Here is a 25,600-nt window from a genome sequence, read left to right as displayed (position 1 = left end):
AGGGAAGGAAAAGTAAAATAAGATAAGTAGTGGGAGGCAAACCATAAGAGACTCTCAACTACAGAGAACAAACAGAGCTACTGGAGGGGAGGTGGGTGAGAGGTGGGCTAGATGGGGGCTGGGCATTAAGGAAGGCACTTGTGGTGAGCACTGGGTGTTGGATGTAAGTGATAAATCACTACATTCTACTCCTGAAACCAATACTATCCTATGTGTAGTATTGAATGTAAATAAAATCTTGGAAATATAAATAAAAATGCTAAAATATAATCAGGGCTGGTGGGGGGAGAAGGTTAATTTGGGAATCAATGTTCTTATTTGGCACGGATTGATCCACTTATATCAAGCAGAAGGTAATATTTCTTGCATTTTTTTGACGTCCATAAACTTAGAGGATTCTACAATAAGGATACTAATCCAGTCACTGGGAACATAAACTTGGAAGTTATTCTCCTGTGGTGAAAGAACCCCTTGAGACCAACTGCCAAGTATTTACAATCCTACAGGTTTGAGGCTTAAGAAGCTTTAGCAGTTATCTGAGAAACCCTTCTCTCCTTACCCCAGCATCCTCAAACCTGAGATTATGCCACTTAGAATAGGGCCTGAGGTTAATGACAAAGTCTAAAACAAGAAGGCATCCTTACTCATTCCCAAATTCAACTGGGTGCTTCTCCCAGGATTGGTGGGCAATCTCTCGCTGTCTAGATGTAATTAACTAGTTTATCTTTTCTAATCATGTAGTCTCCAGTAAACGTAAAGACGTGAAATCATATGAAAAACATTTACTGTTTACTACAGTTAAATACTTTCATTCTCCACCTGACATTTTTCTTCATCTCTCAAATTATTTGATACATACAGACAAATCATACCTGCAGGTTTCACTTTACTTCTCAAGGAAAAATCTCTGGATCTAGAATGGAAACTCTATACCCAGATTATTTGATAGTTTGGTAGTTTTCAGAAATTTCAAATATTTTTAAAATTGTTTCTTGAAAGACGGTGGAATCATGCAAATGATTCTACAATAAGGTGTGGGGGCGCCTGGGTGGCTCAGTTGGTTAAGCGGCCAACTCTTGATTTTGGCTCAGGTCATGATCTCAGAGTTCCTAAGTTTCAGCCTCACATCGAGTTCCACACTGACTGTGCAGAGCCTGCCTGGGATTCTCCTCCTCCTCCTCTTTCTGTCACTCCCCCATTCCTGCGTGCTCATGCACTTTCTCTCCCTCTCAAAGTAAGTACAACTTAAAAAAAATTTTGTTTAATAAATAAAGTGACGTGTGAAAAATGAACAAGAACTAGACAGATTTGGGGATGTAAGAGAGGGAAGATTCTAAAAAGAAGGAACAGCATGTCAAATGGCCTGGAGGGAAAAACACAAAGCACAATTTGGCGTATGTTAGGTATAGCTTAGGTCAATGTCATTACCACAACCCCATGATACTTCACACCTGGACTCAGAGCACACACGTGTGTATTTACATATGTGTGCAAGTACCCCTTCCTACCTGACCTACCACTATCTGAACTCTCACTACCTGAACAAAGGTTCCTAGTGGCTTCAGATAAATGATTTTTAGGACAGAGAATGTTGAAGCCTTCACACCTGCAACCTTCTCAGGACGGCCCTCGGGCATGGCAGCTCTCCTTCCTGTGGCCCCTCTCCCAGTCTCCTGCCATGGGCAAGGACTGCCACATGGCACAAAAGCCCAGCACCCTGGCCTCCAAAGTGGGACAGGCCCTGTGCTTTGTGGTGCACCAGAACCCATCAGGTTGCGACAGGCCTTCCCTGAAACCACATCCTTGCTGAGCTTCCTCTCCTTCCCTGTCCTGTGTCCTTGTTCCCTTACAGGTTTTTTTCTAACAGCACTCCATTAACAAATCATTTGCATGTAAAACATCCAATGGTATCCAGACCTTGTTCTCTGATGTCATGACCAAACAAAGGAACCAGGGTTTGTCAAAGAAATGACTAATTCTATGGATGGGCCAGAATAGGTAAGAGATGAACCAGAAATACTTTGTGTGAGAAAAAGAGAAAATGCTCAAAAACAGGATGGGAACATATCACAAGGGCCCAGAAGCTAGTTTAAAGGAACTCTCTCACTGGCCAAATCTGGGAAAATGTAAGCACCACAATAATTACATACAGTAACAAATTATAAACCCCTGGAAAAATAGGAACTCATGAGTCCACACCTATAATGAATCTATAAATAAATGAACAAGAAACAAAGTGGTCTCTTGCTTACAACAAAAGAGCAACAACCTACTGATCAAACAATGTGGAGAAAATGCTGGAGGCAGAAAATCACCATTCTGCAACCATTAAGGAAAGACTGAAACAAGCAAAAATCATCAATGGATACTATATCAAAAGGGACACTTCCATGAGGAATGGACATCTGCATAGTCTTAAATTAGATTGTACTCTCCACAAATTACTTATTAATTACAAGAGAGGAAAAACAAAGGAAAGCAATGGGACAAGCCCCTGACTGATCAAACTTAGTATAATCCATGAGAGACAGAAAGATGTCATATACCTCCAGATGTGATACCACGAGAAAGACACGATACCACTTCTACAGTATTCTGCTGAGAACATATAACCTGGATCTAATGAAAAGTCAGGTAAACAAAAAATGAAAGCATGTTCTACTTGCCTAAAAATTTGGAGTATCTTCCCACGGTTCTCAGGATAAAATTCAAATTCCTTGAACTCGTTTACAAAACATTTCCTGATTCATGATGTACAACTCTCATCACAAGTATACTCTGAGTTTAGAAATATACAGAATTTACAAGTGAGGGGAGCCTGGGTGGCTCAGTCGGTTAAGCATCTGACTCTTGGTTTTGGCTCAGGTCATGAGCTTGCAGTTTGGTGGGTTTGAGCCTGTGCCAGGCTCTGCACTGGCAGCACTGACCCTGCTTGAGATTCTCTCTCCCTCGCTCTCTGCCCCTCCCCCACTCAGGCTCTGTCTCTCTCAAAGTAAATAAACTAAAAAAAAAAAAAAGAAATACATAAAATGTAAAAGTTAAACATATTTTTAGCTCTGAAATACCAATGTAATTTATGTCTAAGAGGATACTGTCCAGATACAGAAGCCATAATCAAATCAGAAATTTTCTAATCAACTACATCACCTTTTACTTATGAATCACAGTGTTCTCAGAAAAGATTCTTTAAATCTGTTTAGGTGTCTCACTTAAAAAGTAAGAATTTCCTAAAGTTAATCTACCTACATCCCCATAGGAACCACTAAAAGAACCCCTGCAATCCAAATACTCTAAGAGCTGCCCTGACGACATCCTCCCAAGATATGCCTTCATATTCTACTCATGGAATATCATGAAATTCCTGACCCCACTTTCTACTCCCTGAGCCCTACAACTGTCCCATCTTCCTCCCCTTATTAGATTTCTGGAAAACACCAATAAAGTGGCACACACACGATTAAGCAAACTTCTCTCTGCTGCTATCGCTCCATCATGCGCAAGTAGAGAATGAATCCACGCTAACGGACAAGGGAAGGGAAACTCCCTACCCCCTAAAAGAGGGAACCATACAAGAAAAACAACAAAAAAAGAAAGGAAGCCCTTATAGTTATTAGAGAAAATAAGCAAAATTATTAGGCCCAGGTTTCTGGAGTTTGTGATCTGGGAATACAGGCATGTGGGAAAATGTATCTGGAATCTGGGAACAGCAAAGAAATAACTGGGTGTTCTTTAGCACAGCCCTAGGCTTGACTTTCCATTACCAGGCCCTTTTAAAACTTGTTATGAGAGGAGGTTAATGTCTAGAATTTTGTTGAATAAAAACAGAAATAAGTTCTGACCGGTGGAAAAGATAACCCCAAAGATGACAGTGTATGGCCTGCCGTAAACTAACCACCATTACCACGCCATCGAGGTACCATTCACGGCTAAAGAGGTAGGGATAATTTCGTCTGGAAATACGAAGATCAGACTGATAAGAAAACAAAGCTAAAGACTAAGTCAATAAAGTGGAAGAGTTCAGAACAGCGATTTCTCCTCTACTCTGTTTGCATATTAGAACTGCCTATGGACTATTTTAAAATGTCAGAGGCTTAGCAAATTAAATCTGAACATCTGGGAGCGCAACCCACACACTAGTAGTTTTTAAAAATTTAACCTCCTCAGCCACTTTTCTTGGGTGTTGTGGACCCCCTCCAGCTTTTTCTCTCTGCATTCAAATAGTAAGAGAAAATAATGAACCTAACAAAGTACGGCTGAGAGACTTACAAAGCGTGCCTTTATTACCTCTATGTTAACAATAAGGAAAATAATTTAAATAAAACTACATATAAGTATGTAGCCTGCATTTCACTGCTGGGTTCTGAGTTTCTAGAGAAAAGTGGACCCTACGAAGTTAGTTAAAGGCTGTTGCCCAATGAAGATCAAACCTGTGTGAAGATTTTGAAAAATCTAACATAAACCAGTGAAGGCAACCTACAGAATGGGAGAAGATATCTGCAAATGACATATTTGATAAAGAGTTAGTATCCAAAATATGTAAGGAACTGATACAACTCAACACCCAAAAAACAAATATTCCAATTTAAAAAAGGGACAAGGAACATTTTTCCAAAGAAGACATCCAGATGGCCAACAGACATATGAAAAGATGCCCAACGTCATTCATCATCAGGGAAATGCAAATCAAAACTACAATGAGATACCACCTCATGCTGTCAGAATGGCTAAAATCAAAAACACAAGAAACCACAAGTGTTGGTGAAGACGCGGACAAAAAGGAACGCCGGGGAATGCAAACTAGTGTGGCCACTGTGGGAAACAGTATGGAGTTTCCTCAAAAAGTTAAAAACAGAACTACCCTATGATCCAACAATCATATTGGGTAGTTAGCTAAAAAATTCAAAAACATTAATTCAAGGGATACATGCACCCCTGTGTTTACAGCAGCATTATTTACAACAGCCAAATTATGGAAGCAGCCTAGTGTCCATCAATAGACGAGAGGATGAAGATGATGTGGGGTGTGTGTGTATAAACATACACACATACACACACACACACACACACACACACATATATAATATTCCCATGTGTGTGTATATATGATGTGTGAATCTTATTCAGCCATAAAAAAGAATGAAATCTTGCCCTTTGGAACAACAGGCATGGAGCCAGAAAGCATAATGCTAAGCGAAATATGTCCCGTCAGGGAAAGACAAATACCATATGTTTTCACTCATATGTGGAATGTAAGACTAAAAAAACAAACAAATGAAAAAAATAAAAATAAAAGAAAGAGAGAGACAAACCAAGAAACAGACTCTTAACTACAGAGAAACTGGTGGCTACCACAGTGGAGGTGGGTGGGGGGTGGGTGAAATAGGTGAAGGGGATTACAAGTACACCTACCACGGTGAGCACTGAGTGGTGCATAGAATTGTTGAATCACTATATTGTGCACCTGAAACTAACATACCACTATGTCAGCTATACTGTAATTCAAATTTAAAACTTAAAAAAAGATTTTTAAAAATCTAACATAGGGGCACCTGAGTGGCTCAGTCGGTTAAGCGGCCAACTTCAGCTCAGGTCATGATCTCGCGGTCTGTGAGTTCGAGCCCCGCGTCGGGCTCTGTGCTGACAGCTCAGAGCCTGGAGCCTGCTTCAGATTCTGGGTCTCCCCCTCTCTCTGCCTCTCCCTCTCTCTCTCTCAAAAATAAACAAACATAAAAAATTTTAAAACCTAACATAAATCAGTGGGAAAACAGACTTGGCTATATTCACCTCAATTGTCCTAACTATCTACTCATCTACTCAGAAACACATCTCCTCAGTGTGGGCACATACCACTGTATAAAAAGCAAGAGAAATAGCAAAATGTAAATCTATGCTTCAATCCAGGAACCAAACACAAATGAACTTAAACAAAAATCTGGCTTCAATACATTTGTATTCTGGAATTCACACCGACAAGAATATTTCAAAACTTCCTACTTGCTGACTCCACTTTGTTTCCCATTCCAATCTTGCTTCCGTCTCTGCTTAACAAGTTTCCAATGATCATACTGTTAGCTTTGACCATAACCAGCCACCCAGTTGCTAAAGTAAAAAACCTGCTAATTATCCCTAATGCCTCCCTTTGCCTCACCACCTTTATTCAACGCAACAGCAGGTCCTGTCAATTAGTCCTCCAAAACATCTACTGAAGCTTTCTATCTCCTTCCAGCTTTTCTAATCCCACTCCAGGCCAAGACACTAACATACCTAGCCTGGACCACTGCCACCATCTCTTAACCTGTCTCCCTGCTTCCACTCAGGACTCCTCCACACTGCATGCTACCACTGCAGCCAGAGTAGTAAAGACATCATTTCTATTGTGCCACTGCCCTCATTTTTTTTTAATTTAAAGTAATCTCTACACCCAACATGGGGCTCAAACTCACAATCCTGAGATCAAGCGTTGCACACTCCACTGACGGAGCAGGGGAGCCAGCCCTGTCACTGTGCTCTATAAAAGCCTCCAGAGGCTTCTGAGGGGTGCCTGGGTGGCTCAGTCAGTTGAGCCCCACGATGGGCTCCATGTTCACAGAGTAGAGCCTGCTTGGGATTCTCTCTCTCCCTCTGTCTCTCTGCCCCTCCCCCACTCACGTGCACACTCTCTTTCAAAATAAATAAACATTGAATGAATGAATGAATGAATGCAAGCCTCCAAAGACTTTTGATAACATCAGGAAAAGTCCAAATGCTTTCTTATCAGGGCCTTCCAGGTCCTGCAGCATCTAGCTCCTGCCTACTTTCCCAACATCCTTCCTTATGAACCTCCTCCACACTCTGGCCCTCATTCCAAACATTTTAAGCATTTGCTGCTTCTGACTGCCCAGCATACTCTTTCCCTACCTCTTCACATAACTACCTCCTCTTGTCCTTCAGATTCCAATTCAAAGGACACTTCCTCATAGAGCTCTTCACTGCCTACTCTGAGGTCAGTCCTCTTTTCACCACCTACCACATGATACTGCTTATTTTCTTCATGTTGATCATAATCTGGCAAAGTATATATGGGGGTTCAGGGGTGGGCTGTCTTCTTTCTTCTACCATTGTATGCTTGTGACATATAATGGGCACTCCCGTTTTTGTTTTAATCAGAGGCATGGTCTATAGCATGGAACCGGAAATGAAATTACCAGGGCTCTATTCCAGCTTGGGCTCTACCAGCAATTAGCAGTGTGGACGTGGGCACACCACAAGATTGAGTGGGTTAAGAGTAACTGGACAGTAAGAAAGTGGAAACAGCAAGTGAGACTTTTTTCTAAATTTCATGTATCTAAACTCAGAATATAGACACATGAAAGCCTTTGACCTCTCTGAGTCTGTTTCCTCATTTGTAGATTACTTTGAATGTCACTTTCAGCTCAGATACACTAGAATTGTAATAGGCATCAATCTACTTTCCAACCTAATTTTTCTTACCCCTCATTTACACTCTGCAACTAAATATCACACAGTGATATTTTACCACCTATACATTTGTTCATTCTGCCGCCTCCTCTCCAACTCCAACCACTGGAAATTATCCTTTAAAGGCTAGATCAATTATTAACGGCCTCATAAAGTCTGTTCCAATCACCTGGCCCAAAACTGGTGTGTTTGTGAAGTGTTCCAGAAATTCTTTTATGCTTTAAATTAGAATAGTCCCTAATCTCTCTCCGCCTCAGTTTTATAACCCATAAAATGGTCTACAATATCACATACTATTGCTGGATAATTGAGAATACTTAGCTTGATAATAAAGCGTTCAATAAATGTTATTATTTGTTGGCTACATATATTTTCCGCTCTTCTTGAGAGCCACCAAATGAGTTTTCCATTTCTGAATCTCCAAACGTTTGAAGCCATTACTCCTCCCAACGCCTTATGAACAGTTTTCCTATTCATAAACGAAGGGCGTGGACTAGACCAATCACCATCCCCTTCAAAAACGAAGTCCTCTATACTTAACATGAATAGCCCCTACAAAGATACCGTACGTGAGCTTCTGTAACACAAACAGCTTAAAGCAAAGGCAGCGCAGGTGAGCTTCTTTAAGGACGGGAATTCGAGGGAAACTACTGCCTCATATAGAAGTGGGCTGGAAGCACTAACTGATCGAGACCCTGGGGATCCTTTCTAAAGAAACTGACCCCTGCCACAATGATGGGTCCTTTGGATTGTTGTTTTTAAGTTATCTTACAGATACTTAAAGGAGTCAGTACCCCCCCCCCCCGCCCCCCAGAGGGACGAAAAAGATGAGACCAGCCGCGTTAAGAAGGAAATGTTTGTAAGACACAAATGGACGACCGCTTGGACAACAAACCCAATGCCTTTCACCTAACCCTAACCCCAAGGAGCGAGCCGATGACCCAAGACTGCGGGGAAGACGCTGGGGCCGCCAGAAACCCTAAAGCGGCCAGCCGGGCGGGCGTGAGCAGCCGTCTGCGGAAGCGGTGCAACCTCAGCGCTCGGCACCTTTCCCAGACCGGCCCCCAGCCGCAGGACCACAGTTAGGGACCCGGGCCCGGACTCCTCAGCAACCCCCGCGTCCCGCCCCCGTACCTGCGGGGTCGAGCGCCATCTCGGCTGGAGGAGAGGAAAGCAGCCCGCGGCCGCTCCCGGGCAGGGGGAGGGAAGGGGAGGAGCCTGGGCAGGGAGGCACGTGCGGCCGCCCGGAGCTCCCCTGAGGTGGAGGAAGCCACGGAGGAGGAGCGCAGTGCCCTTTGCGGAGCCCGGCAGGCAGGCCCCTTTCCTTCCTTCTAATTTCCCGAGTCGCTACTTCCGCTGCGCATTGCGCCTGCGCCCTTCTGGCCCCACCCCGAAGCCTGGAACGGACTTCGCCCAGGGAATGACCGGGAAGGGGGCGTGGCCTTGTGTGCCTTGGGGGCGGGCTGTCTCGGAGGCTCGGGGCCTCGCTTGGAGCGGAGCGCTAGCGCCCGCTTGCAGACCCGGATCTGCGGAGACCGGAGCCGAAGCTGCTGACCTTTGGGACTGCGCCTCCCGTGGCGACTAAGTTCACGGCCAAACCCTTCCCTCTGCTCCCGTCTTCGGAATGAATCACCCTGTTTATTTTATCTTCGTTAACGTTCGTTCATTCATAAATTTCTATTTCATGCCTGCCAGGTTTCAGCCACGGTTCTGAATACGAGGGGTAAATACCTAAATAAAAATAAGGGCCCTATTCTCGAGAAGAATCGTGTTGGCAGGGGAGTCAAATACAAGCAACACGCTGTTAAACGTCATAAACGCCACACGTGCAAGCTATGAACAGCTTGTTCTATAGAGGTGGTATAGTTCTACGGTATCATTATCTGTCCCACAAATCAGCAGCCTGTGGCTTCCCTGGAGGGGAAAATAAAAAACTGGGCGCTAGGACATATTGTCCTTAGGGCGTACAGCCTGATTTGGGTGATGTTACAAATCCCAATTCTGCCAGTTAAAGCCGTATGTTTTTCAGAAAAATGAAGGAAGGTGACAGCTATACTCCAGAAGAGCCCCCACTGCCCTCTTCTCGATAAAAGAAACTTTCTGGTGGCGGTTATGCTCATTTCCGCTCACCAACCGGCCTTCAGAAATGCTTCCTTGTCACATCCATGGTCAGCTAGTTCGAGCCTCCAAAGGGTGAGGTGCGGTCGGGGACAGATGGGACAGATGTTAGAAAAACAAGGAGCAGCTGCTTCTTCCCTGGGAGGGATTTAGAGCTTTCAAAATGATCCCCTCCCCACCTACCTGCAGTCCCTCCTCCCCTGCTGCTGCTTCAGCCTGGTCAGTTGGCAGAAAAAGCAGCCACAGTCGAGCCGGGTTGGGAAAGTGGGTCTCTGCCCAGCAGGTCTTCCGTTTAAGGGCCTATTTGGGCATAACGGCCCTTATTACAGCTGTAGGTTGAGGTGCCAAGGTGAAGAATTAATGTTTCACTCAGCCAGGCAGGAAAGCAGGTCTGTTTTCTTGTGTGTTTTATAAACGGGTTTTGAAACATACCAAATTCATTCTGATGCCCCTTTTCTTTTTCTGGAGATGGAAGATTTAGTTTAGAAAATAAATCTTTTTAAGGAGATGAGGTGGGGTATAAAGACACAAGCCAGACATTCACACTTGGGTAATTACACTAAATTTTCCCATATATGCAAAAGGATGTCAGGGAGAGCTTTAGTCAGAGACCTAAGTACCTCTACCGGAATCCTGCGTCACCACCTAGCAGCTCTGTGACTTGAATGAATTCCAGCGTTTCTTTGGACTTTAGTTTCTAATTTGTACAGACGTTGTGAGGAATAAATGTGTTATCATTTAACACTGTTTCAGTCATTGAAAACCCACTTGATGGCCTTTGCCATAACTGAGTATTGCTTGAAGCTTTATTCTTTAATATTTTATTTAAAGTAACTCACTGAATAAACAAATGCAGATGGGCACTATCTACTTCAGCTTTATCCTATGCAATAATATCTGTAAAATCATGGGTTTTGTGTGTCCCATAAAATGGACTGTTAGACATCTCACACTATGAGAAGCACTAGCATCTCATAGCCTGGTACATAACAGCGGGCCCCTCTCCTGTCTCATAGATCTCCTTGATCTATGAAATTAGATCATCGGGGGGCAAAGTCTCTATAAAGTACCTGGGAAAGATAACTCATGTATTAAAAACTAAATCATAGAAATGTCATTGTTAATTCAAAACAAATTTCCTAAGATAGCACATTATTTTAAAAAAATTTTTTTTGATGTTTCTTTCTTTCTGAGAGGGAGAGAGAGAGACCAAGTAGAAGTGAGGGAGGAGCAGAGAGAGAGGGAGACACAGAATCTGAAGCAGGCTCCAGACTCCGAGTTGTCAGCACAGAGCCCAACGTGGGGCTCAAACTCACAAACTGCCAGATTGTGACCTGAGCCGAAGTTGGACACTCAACTAACTGAGCCACCCAGGGACCCATAAGATATGGATAGTTCTTTGAACAATAGCTGAAGTAAGAACATAAAGGGGAGGAGAGCACACTGTCCTGGAAATAAGGAAATCTGTATCAGCCAAGCATGATCTCTAGGGCTCAGACAATATCTCGTACCTAATGGCCACACAGTAGTTTTTCACAAAGGACTGAATGCCAGAGTGGCTAGGAAGGACTTGAAAGATGAAGTAGAAATTATGGTTGGCCTTGAAAGATGGGTAGCATGAGTCAGCAGAGAAGAATGTATGTCACACTAGGAGAAAAATAAACAAAAATGTCTGAGATTTGAGGTGTTCTTGAGGGACAAATGAAGCATGGAAAAGACAGAAGGCAAGAAATAAAAACATACATGCAAAAGCAAAAGCATAGGGGTAGGAAGCCCAGGGCTGTGTGACAGTCATGTTGGAGGGCAATTTCTGATGCCATTCGTTGAGGATTTGAGAAGCTAGGATACTTATGAATGCGACTGAAAATGTTAGAAGAGCCAGATGCTCAAAGCCTTAAACATTAGGCTGAGGTGTGTTTGAAGCTGTAACCGATCAGGGGCTGTTGAAGCTTAACAAGGAGAAAAATGGCCTTTTGTCAAAGTGATGTGTTTTAAAGACGATTTTGCATAGGATAGATACAAGTGGTGACTGAGAGATGCAGGGGGTAAGCAGAACGGTAAGGAGCTTTTGTAATAGTTCAGGCAGGATCTGAAAAGAGTGTGAACTAGTCTATGTGGCTATGTAAAAGACAGAATGGATGTGAATGAATGTAACTGGGAAGGAAAAATCCATTCTTCATAATCAACCTGGAAGAATAGAACAAGGAGTCAAGAAGGACTGCTAGGCGATTCCGTTCCTTGGAAAATGTACACAGACAAATGAGAAAATCATGGCCGTGCACCCATTCATGCCTCAAATGATCTGCTCTTGATCCTCATTCCTGGGGAGCCAATACTGAGACGGAGAGACCAGTTAGGAGGAAACTTCAATGACCCGAGGGAATATTTTATCCACGGCAGAGCATGTGAAAGCAGAGAAGTGAGGGGCTTAGTATGTAGAGTAGACATAAGCACACACACACACACACACACACACACACACATATCTCTTAGTCTAACATCTAAGGAATTCGCAGGTACAAACAAATATCTTAATTGTTTATTGCCTCAATTCTAACTAGATCTAGCATAATTTTTGGCTCTATGTGGATACCTAGTAGTTACAATAAAGGTTGAGATAACCCCTGCTTGCTTCCAACTCTGCCCCAAATCAGAATTAAAGATTTCACCTATTGCTTTGTTCTGCCCTGTCTTTGAGCCAATGAGAATTACATCTGGAGGAATATTAGAAGCCCCATCCCTACCAGTACCTGAAGTTTGAAATGGCTAGCCAACTTCTTGGCTAGAAGATCACTATCCGAGGGTTCCTGGTGGCCTTGTCTGCTTACTGAGCTGCATGATTTAGCTCCCAGCCCCCAGGGCCTGTGCCTTCTCCTTTTTGAATAGGCACAGGTCCACATTGATACTTCTATTAGTTTGTTAGGGCCGCCATTACAAAGTACCACAAAATGGTTGGCTTAAACCACTGATTTTCTCACAATTGGAGTCTGGAAGTCCAAGATCAAGGTATCTGTAGGTTTGGTTTCTTCTGGGGCTACTTTTCTTGGCTTACAGGTGGCCATTTTCTCTTTGTCACTTCGCATAGTCTTCTGGATGTGCGTTTCTGTGTCCAAATTTCCTTTTTATAAAATAAGGAGACCAATCATATTGGATTAGGGCCTACCTTGATGATATCATTTTTAATTAATTTCCTTTATAAAGACCCTATCTCCAAATACAGTCACATTCTCAGGTACTTGGCTCAGGACTTCAGCATATAAATTTTGGGGGGACACAGTCTAGTTCTTTACAAGGACCAGAACATTTCCCGGAATCCCAAATCACTTGGCTAGAGCCCTGACAACTTGCCTAACTTTAGCCTCTCCCCAGAACAATATACTTTGTCCCTGACTTCCTGGTGGCTGAATAGGTTCTGCTTTGCTATGGCTCATTCCACTAACTCCACCTGGCTCTTTAACATATCTTTATTTCATCTGCCAACAGTACTGTTGTAACTCTTAGTCCAAGATCTACCCGCTTTTCCAGAGATGTTTCCAACAGTCTCCTAACTTCTCTCTGGTCCTAGGCTGATTCTCCTGCTATCCATTCTTTCTAACTCATTTCACCCACAACAGCAAATATGATCATAAAATTTCTTGTGTAAAATCCCTCAGTGGTTCCTCATATACATAAAATCCAAACCCTTTCCTTTAATAAAGTTCATGAAGCCTTTGACGGACTAGTCTCACCGTTTAATACATCATCTTTTCACAACCAAAAGGTTTCTGCTTGTACTGTGCATTTTCCACTGTATGAACCTATAGCAATAGTTTATAAAGTATCTGTGGAGAATTTTCAATGCACTATCCCAGTAAAACAGGTAAGATTCTGTATTGAACATAGAAACTTAAAACTGATTTCAGAAAGAATGTATAGTTGGGGCACCTGGGTGGCTCGGTCAAGTGTCTGACTGTTGATTTCTGCTCAAGTCATGATCTCACAGTTTGTGAATTGGAGCCCCACATAGGGCTCTGCACTCCCAGTGCAGAGCCTGCTTGGGATTTTCTCTCTCTGCTCCTCCTCTCCTTGCTCTCTCTCTCTCTCTCTCTCTTTCCATAAATACATAAACTTAAAAAAAAAAAGAGTGTGTAGTGGAAAGAGGGGACTTTGGAACCAAACAGAGCTAAATTCTAATTCCTCTTGCCTTCTTTTACTTTTTAACTTTTTTATTGAAACAAGTTATACTTTCAGGGATCGTTTCTATAGTTCATAACTTTTTGTTGAGATATAATTTATATACAGAAAAGGGAACAACTCTTTGTGCAGCTGAAAAAAATTTCATGTATGGATACACTTTTGTACCACACCTGTGTCAAGACCTAGAGCATTTCTAGTCATCCAGAATGTTCCTTGATACCTCCTCCTAGTGAAGCCCCTCATAAAAATAACTATCTCCTGACTTCTATGAGAATTGATTAGTTTTGTCTGTTTTTGAACTTATATGAAAGTAACAGTGCAGTGTAGTCTACCATATCTGGTGTCTTTTGCTCAGGTCAATAGCTGTGAGACTCATCCACATGCTTGAATGTATCTACATATCTGCTTTCCCACTTCTAATTTAGATTTGGTAAATCGTTTCTCCCTTTGAGCCTCAGTGTCCTCAGTCACACCATCCCCACCTAATTTATTTGAGCATTAAAGAAAACCTGTAACAAACAGTGATAGCGGTTTCTAGCACACGGTAGGCCATTGCTAAATTCTAGCTCTTGTCGCTGTGATGATTATCTTTTATTTTTAGAATTCAGTTCTTTTGAACTATTGCACTATATTCAGGGGTTTTTTGATGTAATACTTCAGAGCTACTCTGCTTCAAGGCTGAAATCTGGGTAACAATATGTTTAAATCAGTATTATGTGAACACCCTTCAAATGAACAAAGGAGATTTAACAGTGTGCCCTATCACTTATCAGGTGAGAAAAAAAAAGTGTGAAAAAAAAATCACCTCTCACCTCTGTGGAAGGTTTTTTATGTTTTATGTTTTGTTTTTACTGTGAATTATTTTCTGGGTGGCCTCCTTTAAGCAGACCACAATTTTTTCTAGGGTCGCAGACTTCTATTCCTAAAAAATGCTAAAAAAAAAAAAAATGATAATAAAGATAATGATAAGACTATGACATGAGTTATATTAGATTTATCTTACCTTGTCTTGTGCAGATGCCATGATCCTTTGTAGAATTTCTCACAGGAGCTGGCAAAGTTGACAAACAAAAACAGAAGGGCTTTTCATTGTACAGTGTGTCTGAAATGACAGTGACATTCTGGTTAGATGGCCAGCTGCACTGAAAACATCTCAAGGATCTTTTGCTTATTTAGAGAAAATAAAGTTAGTGAAAACTAACAACTCATTCCAGATGTTTCTGCACTATCGATCTGTCAGAGGGCAAACTTCCTGAATTCATTACCCACTCCTCCCCCAAGACGGAGAACGTTCCATGCGCCAGGCACTGTGCTGAGTCCTGGAATAAATAAGTAAGATGAAGTCCTTGCCCTTAAGGAACTCAGAGTACAGGGGGTGTAAGACAAATGCATCAACAAATAACTACAGTCCAACATGTTAGAAGATGATGCGGGAACCCAGAGGGTGAAATTAATTTGACTTTCAGAAGACAAACATAAACATGAACATTAATGCTTATATTTGAAGTAACTTCTTAGAAATTATTCAATAAGAGAAAGACAAATGGAGTCTTAGTCGATAGCATTTTGCTGTATAGAATAGGCATAGGTTAATCATCATGAACCACAAATATGGTTGAAATAGCTAGATTGGGGGCACCTGGGTGGCTCAGTCGGTTAAGCGTCCGACTTCAGCTCAGGTCACGATCTCACGGTCCGTGAGCTCGAGTCCCGCGTCGGGCTCTGGGCTGATGGCTCAGAGCCCGGAGCCTGCTTCAGATTCTGTGTCTCCCTCTCTCTCTGCCCCTCCCCCGTTCATGCTCTGTCTGTCTCTCTCTGTCTCAAAAATAAATAAACGTTAAAAAAAAAAAAAGAAAAGAAAAGAAATAGCTAGATTGGCCACTATTAGTTGGGACCACATAGACAACATCCAAGGACATAAAAATCAAGTGTTGAGAATTGCTATCAAGTTTTGATGCTTTCTCCCTAGTGATACACTCAGACAAAACAATCCTATATCATTGATCCTGGTATGTTGATCAATAGGACATGAAGCAGTAAGTCCAACTGAAGAGCTCCCAAAAGTTCAGGCCTTGACCTTCAGTAAAGAAGAGTGCTTATACTAATCTATTTCATTAACTAAGTTCTACGTCATGGAGCCAGGGATCCCAAGGTATGGATGAAAGGCTTCCTATAGAAATGAGATATTGCTGTTGCTAAGCCATGTGACTGCCCTTTGAGGGGAGGGACTATATCTTCTGCATCACTGTAGCACCTCTCAGAGGACTTGGCATCTGGCAAGGTAGTAAGCTCCTGTTACTGGAGAATATAGGGGCACCATGTGAAACTAATATGGGTTACATGACCCACCGATTATTACTCCTTAACATCACTTCCATCTCTTCCCTGTCCCTAACCTCTACCTTAATTCAGCCTCCATTTTGCCATTTCTGATCTTTGGCTAAAGATAACTTTCAGGTTTACGTGCTTTAAGAAATATTTTCTGGTCAAGACACCCCCCTCACTTAGAACACAAGATGCAAATTTATGGCATTGCCGGCTTGGCATCCTGTTCTTCTTTTGGACACTGCTCCTCCCCTAATTCATTTTATTAGATTGGTTTCTGCCAATGTCTTCATGTTCTTACATGACATCTCTCTTTAATCGTATTCATTTGTCCAAGAATGAATACATGACCTAGAACAGACCAGTAGAGTTTTGCCTAGAAAATATTAGCTGTGGATCTAAGGATACCAGTTCGTCTCCTGAGGGTGGAATTTTAAAATGCAAAATGTAGAAGCCATTGAGAGACTAGTTTTCTGCCATGTAGAGAAAGTTATCGCTAAGGAAAAAGGAAAGGTGATGCCTAACAAAAAAGGTACAGAGATTCAAGATTGAGAACATCCATACAGGGTTTGAAACTCAGGTTGTAGCTGCTCTGAGATTCATTTCTGTGTCTGCCTTTCTGGGTCTTGGATCTTTGAGCTACCAAAGACTTATATGAGGACATGTCTTATACATGACTGCAAATCTTCTCAGCCCCAATTCTTGCATGTGGCCACTAGTTCTTTGTAAGCCTTCAAATACCTTAACATAAGCTGGTAGTACCTTGTACCTCTCACTTGCTTTTTTGACACTACTGCATGAAACACCCATGAGGATCCTCTGAGCCGTCACACGTCTACAACTCAGAAGTGTAGGGGAAGTTAATGCCTGTGCGGTCATCTTGATCGATAGTGAATGGAATCCAACAGATAAATGTGTCCCACTTTTTATTCCTGCTTCAGTTCTGAAGCACATTTAAAAACAATGTTTATTTATTTTTGAGAGAAAGTGAGCCAGAGTGCAAGCTGGGGAGGGGCAGAGACAGAAGGAGACCCAGAATCTGAAGCAGGCTCCAGGCCCTGAGCTGTCAGCACAGAGCTCGATGCGGGGCTCAAACTCACAGACTGTGAGATCATGACCTGAGCCGAAGTCAGACGCTCAACTGACTGAGCCACCCGGGTGCCCCCTGCAGCACATTTTATCAGACCCCTCCAACAGCCTCATGGGATCTAACCAGTCACCCGTGAAATGGGACACCCATTAAAACATGCACGTATTACCTTTCCTTCCTCCCCTGCTTCACTCTTCCCTGACCCTCCCTCCTGTTCCTTGGGATAATATTCAAAGACCATCCACTTGCATGTTACCTAGGCGAAAAGAGCACTTATTCATTGCTTCTGACTTTTTGTTTAAACTTTCAAATTGGTTCCTGCTCTTTGCTACTCAAAGACATGGTCCAAATTAATTCAAAGCCCTAATAATGGTTCCCTCATTGCCCATAGAATACAATCATACAAGCAACAAAACTGGATGGGAGCATATGGCAATCTGATCCAGAATTTACATCCCTAACATATCCGGTGCCTTGTAAATGTTTATCACCCTCTCGCAGTCGATAGCTAATCAATTTCTGCCTAAGTATGCCACGTGCCTTTGAGAATACATAAAAATCCAGGCACATACACACACAAAATCCTACTGTCTCCAGGATTACCCCAGCTCGCTATTTGTTCTTTTCCTATTGTCACCTGTGTCTAGCTACCACACTTTATTTCACTGTTTATCTATTGTTGAAGTTTTAGGCTGCTTCTAGTTTTTCTTTTAAGGTTAACACTGAAGTGAATATTCTAAAAATAAAGTTTTCATCTCTAGCTCTGTTTATTTCTGAAGGATAATTCCTAGAGGTGGAATTATTGTGCTAATTGCTGTGGACAGATCACCAAGTAAAGTCACTTTAAAGATATTTGCTAAATTGATGCAAACAGGCATTTTGTTACAACTCACTAATTTTTATTAGTAGTGATAAATATTTTGCATGTATTTTTAATAGCCTTATTTTCCTTCTATGAATTGTTTATCCATATTCTTTCCCATTTTAAACTAAACCACTACCATTTTTCTTACTGATTTGTCTATTGCTTTTTTATATGAAGCCTTGTGGCACTTATTATTTATTTATTGTCATTGTTGTTTTCCTTTTATTTTTATGAATAATAATTTGACAGACTCACATACATACGCAGTATTTTTTTTTTTTTTTGTTATTTATCCCCTTATTTAATTCTTGGTGAGAGATAACCGATTCTATCTTCTATATTTTTTATCTTCTATTTCTTTAAATAAATAGATTGCTATTTTACAGCTATTTTCTTTTCTTCCTCTTTATTTCATTTTATTGTGATGAGACATAAATATCTCTCTTTTTCTCCAAATGACTAACCAATTCTTCGGACACTGTTTTCCGAGAAGTATTTACTGAATAACCTACCTTTACCTTTTCAGTTTTGTTCTGATCTTGGATCTATTTCTAGGCTGTTTGTACTGTCCATCTCCCTGCCTAATTCTGTGATTGTGGCATAGTCTTTTCATTTTCAACTGACTCTTAAACTGTGGATAAGTAACATGAAAGTACAGCTGATGTTTCATTTCTTCCTGTATGAGGCCATGTCTCAGCATACTCGAGCACTGACCTTACAGAAGGCTCAAGACAACGTCTCTGATTGGTGTGTGTCAGGACAATGAGCAGTGTCGCTTGCCCTGTCCATCCTGGTTCTGTGCCTGCTGGCTCCTAGTTTGGGAGCGGACAGATGAGGGATGGGCTATGGGGGCCCATATCCCACTCCCCAGGTTCAACTAAAGACTGATTCTTGACACCCCATCCTTGGTTGCAGAGCATGTTTATATTTATTCCATACTATCCTGCATCGTATGTTGGATCTGAGGGAAGCGGATGCTGAGGTGGACATTAGCACACAGAAGTTTGCTAGAAAGTGCTTTGGTGGTCAAGACTTTTGGGAGAGAAGAGAAGGAAACAGGATAAGGTAGAAGAAGGAGATGAGCTGTGGTGTAGTCCTAACAAGGACTTGGCCAAGTTCTGAAGCTGGATGACCTTTCTGAACTTGTCCTGAGTTGAGGCAAGGGGGCTAGGCTTCATAGCCCTGCATTGACCAAGCACTGGTAGATGGCCATCCTAGAAAGGTGCATGGCCTTGAGTGAGGCATGTCTCTTTAGCATGTAGCACTAATCATAATTATAATGGCCATAATTATAAATTAACATGAATTTGTGAGATGCATTCATTATTATATGTCCCTCTCTATATCATAAGCTCCAGGAAGTAAAGGACCGTGTCTGTTTTTTAATCACTATTGCAGCCTTAGAGCATAGCAATTTTTTGTTGAGTATATACTTAGAGTTAAGCGCTCAATAAATAATTTCTGAAGAAATAAATGACTAGAGGAGGGGATATTATCTTCTTTGTCTATATTTTACAGTGAAGAACGTGAGGCACAAAATTTAGCTAATAAATGCTAGGGCTGGGATATAAGTCCACATCTGTTTGGTTCCAGAGGCCATACTCTTTCCACTATGAAAGTGTCTTAGCTCAAGCTGACAAAACAAAATACCACAGCCTGGGTGGCTTAGACAAAAGAAATTTATATTCTCACAGTTCTGGAGACTGGAAGTCCAAGATCAAGGGGCTATTAGGATTGGTTACTGGTGAAATCTCTCTTCCTGGCTTGTAGGGACACCTTCTCACTTCTCGTCCTCACATGGCCTTTTCTCTGGGTTCACACATGCACACGCACGCACACACACACATACGTCTCTGGTGTCTCTTCCACATCTAAGGGCACCAGTCCTATCAGATTAAGGCCCACCTTTATGACCTCATTTAACCTTTACTACCTCCAATCACAGTGGGGATTAGGGCTTAATATGAATTTGGGGGGAGACATGATTCAGTCCATAATGGAAAGATTTCCAGGGTTTATTATAAAGACACACAGGTTTAGGGGAGCCTACCCTAGGCAGTACTGTGGCTCTCTCCTTCTGCCTTCTCTGCTCCTGTTATGGAAATAATGCTGCCATTTGTGTCCAATTATGTAAGAAATAAGAAAAGACCTGAAAAATTTTGAATGAACGATATGAGAAACTTAAAAAATAGACACCAGTAGGGCTCCCGGGTGGCTCTGTTGGTTAAGTGTCAGACTTTGGCTCAGGTCATGATCTCATGGTTCACGAGTTTGAGCCTTGCATGGGGTTCGCACAGATGGTGTGGAGCCTGCTTGGGATTTTCTCTCTCCCATTCTCTGCCCCTCCCCCACTGTCTCTCTCTCAAAATAAACACACTTAAAAAAAAATAGACGTAGTACTTCAACATTAGGGTTATTGGGTCCTCCCCTAATAAGCCATTCCAAATTGCTGCCAGACCATGAAGAAACTTAACCACTGTATCAAATCTGCCCCATATTTTCTCATTAAAAATATTTGGCTTTCAGCTTCTCTTCCTTGTATTCTGCAATAGTTATGGTCTTCAGCCATTAATCTGGTTCGTCCTCCATATTTGGGCTAGTTTTCACCCTGAGAAGAAAATAGGACCTTATCATTCCCTTGCTTAGTCTCATTTCTTCCTGAGGCAGAAAGGTTCTAAAACTTCATTGTATGTCAGAATCACCTGGAAAAGTCGTTAAAACCCAGATTTCTGTCCCTTCAAACCCTGCTTCCCCAGCTTCTGATGCTGTATGATTGGGGATAGACCTGAGAATCTGCACGTCTAACCTGTTCACAGGTGATGCCAATGAAACTGAATCCGGGACTACCTTTGGAGAACCTCTGCCCTACAGATAAGGCTAACCACAGCTTTTGCCTCTATCTGGCCCCCGTTTGCTTATCCCTCTTCTTATCCTTCTGCATCCCCTCCTTCTGACTCCCATAGATCTTACATTCTACCCATACATTTTCACCATGTCTGGAACACCAGGCACTGTCATACTTCGTGCCTTCGTGGCTGGCAAAGCCTATTTCTTACCCAGCTCACATGCTCCTTTTCTGGGCAGCCTTCCCTTACTGTCTCAGAGTATTTTAATGATGATTCCATACTGTGTTCATACCTCTGTTTCATATTACTGCTTTATTTTTATTGTTTTTCAAGACTTTCTCCTTCGCTATGCGTTTGGGCGGTACAGGGGACATGTCTCACTTTTATATTCCTGATGATTCACACAGCGCCAAGAATAACTGCTTGGTATATGTTGAGTTTGTGTTTAAGGTAATTCACTTTAATTATTCATAAAAGGCTTAAGCCATTTATGAGATATACGGTAACTCTGACATCCTGTAAGTTCCCTTTCATTCTATTAGGATCCGAGACCCTACAGGGGAGCATTTCAACTTCTCTCAGCCACTGTGCATGGCTTTCCTTATTCATTAGATCTTACCTTCAATTTGTCTATGTAGGTGACCTCCAATCCAGGCTTTGCTGATCACATTCTTGTCTGGCACCCTCTAGCATTCTCTTGGGCTTACACATTTACTTCTTGAGGTTCAGACTGGGTTCTCTAGCTCTCTGCTCACTAGCCTCCCTGGCCTCTACCTCCTGCCAGGATAGCATATTTTGCTTGATGTGATTTGGCTGACTGGTTCCTGAATTTGAAACTGTCTGTAATCACTAGACTAATGGCCCATACACCTGCAGTCCCTAGGATCTGGAGAAAGGCACCTGGTTGAACCTCCCTCCTTGCCTTCCCTTTTCCCTAGTGCCCACCTGTCAACCCTTTTCCACTGCCCATGATTCATTATTCAACCATCCTTCAATTCATTCTTCTATTCATTCTTCGACTCAGGGCTCGCAGGTGACAAAGGGTATTGCATCATCTACTATATTTCTGCTTCAAACTACTTATGATTACACTCTGAAATCATAAAAGGGGGAAAATGCTGAACTGGAAAAGAAAGAAAAAAAATTCCTGGGTGGCTCAGTCGGGTGAGCATCCGACTTCAGCTCAGGTCACGATCTCGTGGTTCGTGATTTTGAGCCCAACATCAGGCTCACTGCTGTCAGCCTGCCAGTGCACAGCCTACTTCTCTCTGTCCCTTTCTCTCAGCCCCTCCCCACCTTGCACTCTCCCCAAAATAAATAAATAAAAAAATTTTTCAATCACAACGCACCTGTGAAATATTGCTAATGACTGCCTCTTCAATTTATCATTAAGAGGGCAAAATAAGCTGGATTTTCAGAAGATACGAATAACCCAACTCTTCATTAATTATACTGGAAGTATATAGTATTCCAATTATACAAATTAACAGCCATGAAAAATTTCATACCCTGTTTACTTTTGGGGTGAAATACACCTTCTCAGATTTGTAGATTATTTTTACTTTATAGGTTGGGCTTAAGTATAAATGATAATACATTTCTCAGATAAGCTAATAGGTTAAAAACAAAAAAGAAGCCACTGTCAACTTCTGGTAAACCAGATGCAAGAGATGATAGCTAAGCTACTATGTCGAATTTCAAATTAATAGTTTTAATTGTACTTGAGCAAAATAAATTGACTTTGTAAAAAACTCTTTAGTCTTAGAAATTATGGCATTTCTCATTTATATAAGAAGTTTGACTAGATGAAATTCCCAATAATAGGTAATTTCAAATAATTACTCATATCAAACAAGAAGAATAGGTGATATATAGCCTGATAAATATTATTCTCTAGGGTTAAAATGTTTCTAATTTTGATTCTTTGATCTCTTGTTTCCAAGAATGGATCCTTTTCTCAGTTTTAAAGGTATAGAGATATTTCTTTCTACTACAAGGGGAATAAAACAATCTTGGGATAATAGTAAAAAAAAATGAGGAACAATAATTCTTAATAATGTCCAACTTGCAGTATTATTGTCAATGTTAAATAAAGGAATAATTATGGAAATGCTAGCCAATACATGGCACACAGTTGGTGGTCAATAAATGTTAGATGTCCCATAATAGCACCACAATCTGTGATTCCCAGAAATAACTTAGGCATCCACGGGCTTACTTACAGGAAATACAAATGGTCATAAACAGTTATATTTTCTGGTCAAGTAGAGTTTATTGCTCCTTGGAATGTTCTTGAGAAGAATTGTTGGAGCACTTGAAGTACCCAGTCAGACACATGTGGTATTCTAGAAAGTTATTGGAGGTGGAAAATCTCAGTGCCCTGGGGAATATGCATTTTCCACTATGCAAAACAGGATCACATTCACCAAGAGATTTATTGTCAAGAGTTGAGACAAATAGGAAATCATTAAAATTGCTGCTTCTGCAAATGGATTTGGAAGCTGGATGTATTGGGATCCAACCACAGCCCTCATTTTTCTGATTTTCTGTGACCTCCACCCCCAACCCCCACCTCCATCTGTCCTTTTCAAATGCCCTTTTCTCTGAACCAGATTGAAACTCTATTCACCTACTTCTCCCCATGCCTTCTGGCCTTTTTTGCTCTCTGATTAACCCTCTTCCATTTTTATTTATTTATTAAAAAATATATTTTTAATGTTCATTTTTTGAGAAAGAGAGAGAGACAGAGTGCAAGCTGGGGAGGGGCGGAGAGGGAAGGAGACACAGAATCCGAAGCAGGGTCCAGGCTCTGAGCTGTCAGCACAGAGTCTGACGCGGGGCTCAAACTCATGAACCATGAGATCATGACCTAAGCCGAAGTTGGACGCTGACCCGACTGAGCCACCCACGTGCCCCCAACCTTCTTCCATTTTTAAACCCTTGCCTTTTCCATTATGCTTGATCTTGAGATCTATGGCCTTCTCTGTGGCCTTTCTCTTGAGAATTAATCCATTTTTGGAGAGGCAACTGTTGCAGTTTACATGGAAGTTTCCCAAATAGTACTTGAGTTGCAATTTCTCAGCTTTCAGGTTTGCATCTTCAGCTCTCTGCTGAATAATGCTGACATCATATCCATACCTCAAACTCAGCATATTAGAAAAGACTTACTTTCTGTCATCCATGTGTCTCGATATTCTCAGAACTCAGTCCATGCTTATCATTTCGATCATGTTTGAATCAGTTCTGCGTTTCACTCCCTAAACCTAAATCATGTTGTGTAACCTTCCGTAATACCATAGATCTTTCCTTCCTGACAGTAAATACCTTTCTTCAGACCCACATCCTTTCCCTCCTGGACTATTTTTGTAGGCCGCCAGCTACTTCAGACCTGCAGACTTTCTTCTCGACAATTCATTCTGTGCACTTCAGGTAGATTACGCCTTTTAACAGCCCTTACTAACTCATCATGGCATTGCTTACTGAAAATTCTTCAATGACACCAGATTTTTCACAGGCTAATTTCCAAACTTCCAGGCCTCCTGGGCCCACGTCTGGCCTACCCTGCCTTTATAATCCCACTCCTTCCCACTTATCACAACTGCTCTGGGGCCCCATTTCATTCCATTTATAGGAGATTTCAGATAGGTGTAACTCTTTAAAGGGAGGGTAAAAGGGACCTAAAACCTTCCTGAGATACTTTATTTTCTGTCCAGAACACCTCCTCATGATTACAGACCCCTACTTTAGAGACACAACTGATTCCACAAATATAAAGTGGCACTAGGATTCTAGAAGTTGCTTCTAAAAAGCATTTTTTGTCACCCTGCTATAATCTATACGCTGAGAACTAGCAATTACCCAAGTGTTCTCTTAATTCATATAAAGATCATAAAAGGAAATAGATCCTTCAATGTTTGCATTTTTCATCACTTTAGAAATTAAAATTTTTTTATTATTAAGTATTTTAAATAGACAATATATTAGGTACCTTCTATACTTATCATCAGATTTAATAGATGAGAAAGGTAAAAGAAAGGTCATATTTACTGAATGTCACTTTAAAAGATGTTCTTTATTTTAGTTCATTCTACTAATGAATGATTTGCTCACTGAGAACTATTAATAATTAGATACTATGATTTTAATCTATTGATTAAGAAACAAATAAACTTGCATTCATTTATTTGGCTGTCTAAGAGAATAACAGGATACAATGAATCCTATGACCCAAACTTCCTATTCACCTGAAGCTCTATATATTAATACTGTGCCAATGACTCAGAAAATATTTAAAAACATTGACAGTTGTGTAACATTTGTGTTTTATTTTGTCTGCTACTTGATGGGAATGGAAACAGTCTATCTAGGAAACATTCTTTTATTAGACCCAGAACCGAGTTAGCCAGTGAATTTCCCATCATATCTTAGCTGCCAAGAAACTTGCAGTATTTAATTGCTAAGCTTCATAAATTATCTCATCCCAGGTCCCTGTACATCTGTTATTCTCCTTCTTTTTAGCAGGTTTTGTACTTTTAATTCTTACCTGTCTTTCTTACATGTCTTAAAAGATGACTATAATCATTTATTGAACATGTGGGGGGTTTAAAAAACACAGAAACACACTAATGTGACATATTGATGAAAAGCATCAGATAATTCCAAGATCAGTTTTCCATGGCAAATTAGTCAAATTTCTTAAGATATGACATCACTAGTTACTTG

At 41.4% G+C, this 25,600-nt stretch overlaps 1 protein-coding gene across 1 annotated transcript in view; it reads right to left on the bottom strand.

Moving 5' to 3' along the window:
* CMC1 (C-X9-C motif containing 1) overlaps positions 1-12,476 on the bottom strand; it is an 85,547-nt gene extending 73,071 nt beyond the window's left edge. Inside the window, exons 1-3 of the mRNA XM_042954384.1 lie at positions 12,327-12,476; positions 9,760-9,876; positions 8,593-8,959 (exon numbers count right to left, since the gene is read on the bottom strand). Coding sequence (XP_042810318.1) covers positions 8,593-8,959; positions 9,760-9,876; positions 12,327-12,476 — 634 coding nt within the window. The remainder of the gene's footprint in view (positions 1-8,592; positions 8,960-9,759; positions 9,877-12,326) is intronic.
* Between the last annotated feature and the right edge of the window lie 13,124 nt (positions 12,477-25,600).

Source organism: Panthera leo, chromosome C2, assembly GCF_018350215.1.
Source record: "Panthera leo isolate Ple1 chromosome C2, P.leo_Ple1_pat1.1, whole genome shotgun sequence".
NCBI classification, from domain to species: Eukaryota; Metazoa; Chordata; class Mammalia; order Carnivora; family Felidae; genus Panthera; species Panthera leo.
Note: the sequence above shows the minus strand (reverse complement) of the source record. Positions and strands in the feature narration are given on the sequence as shown.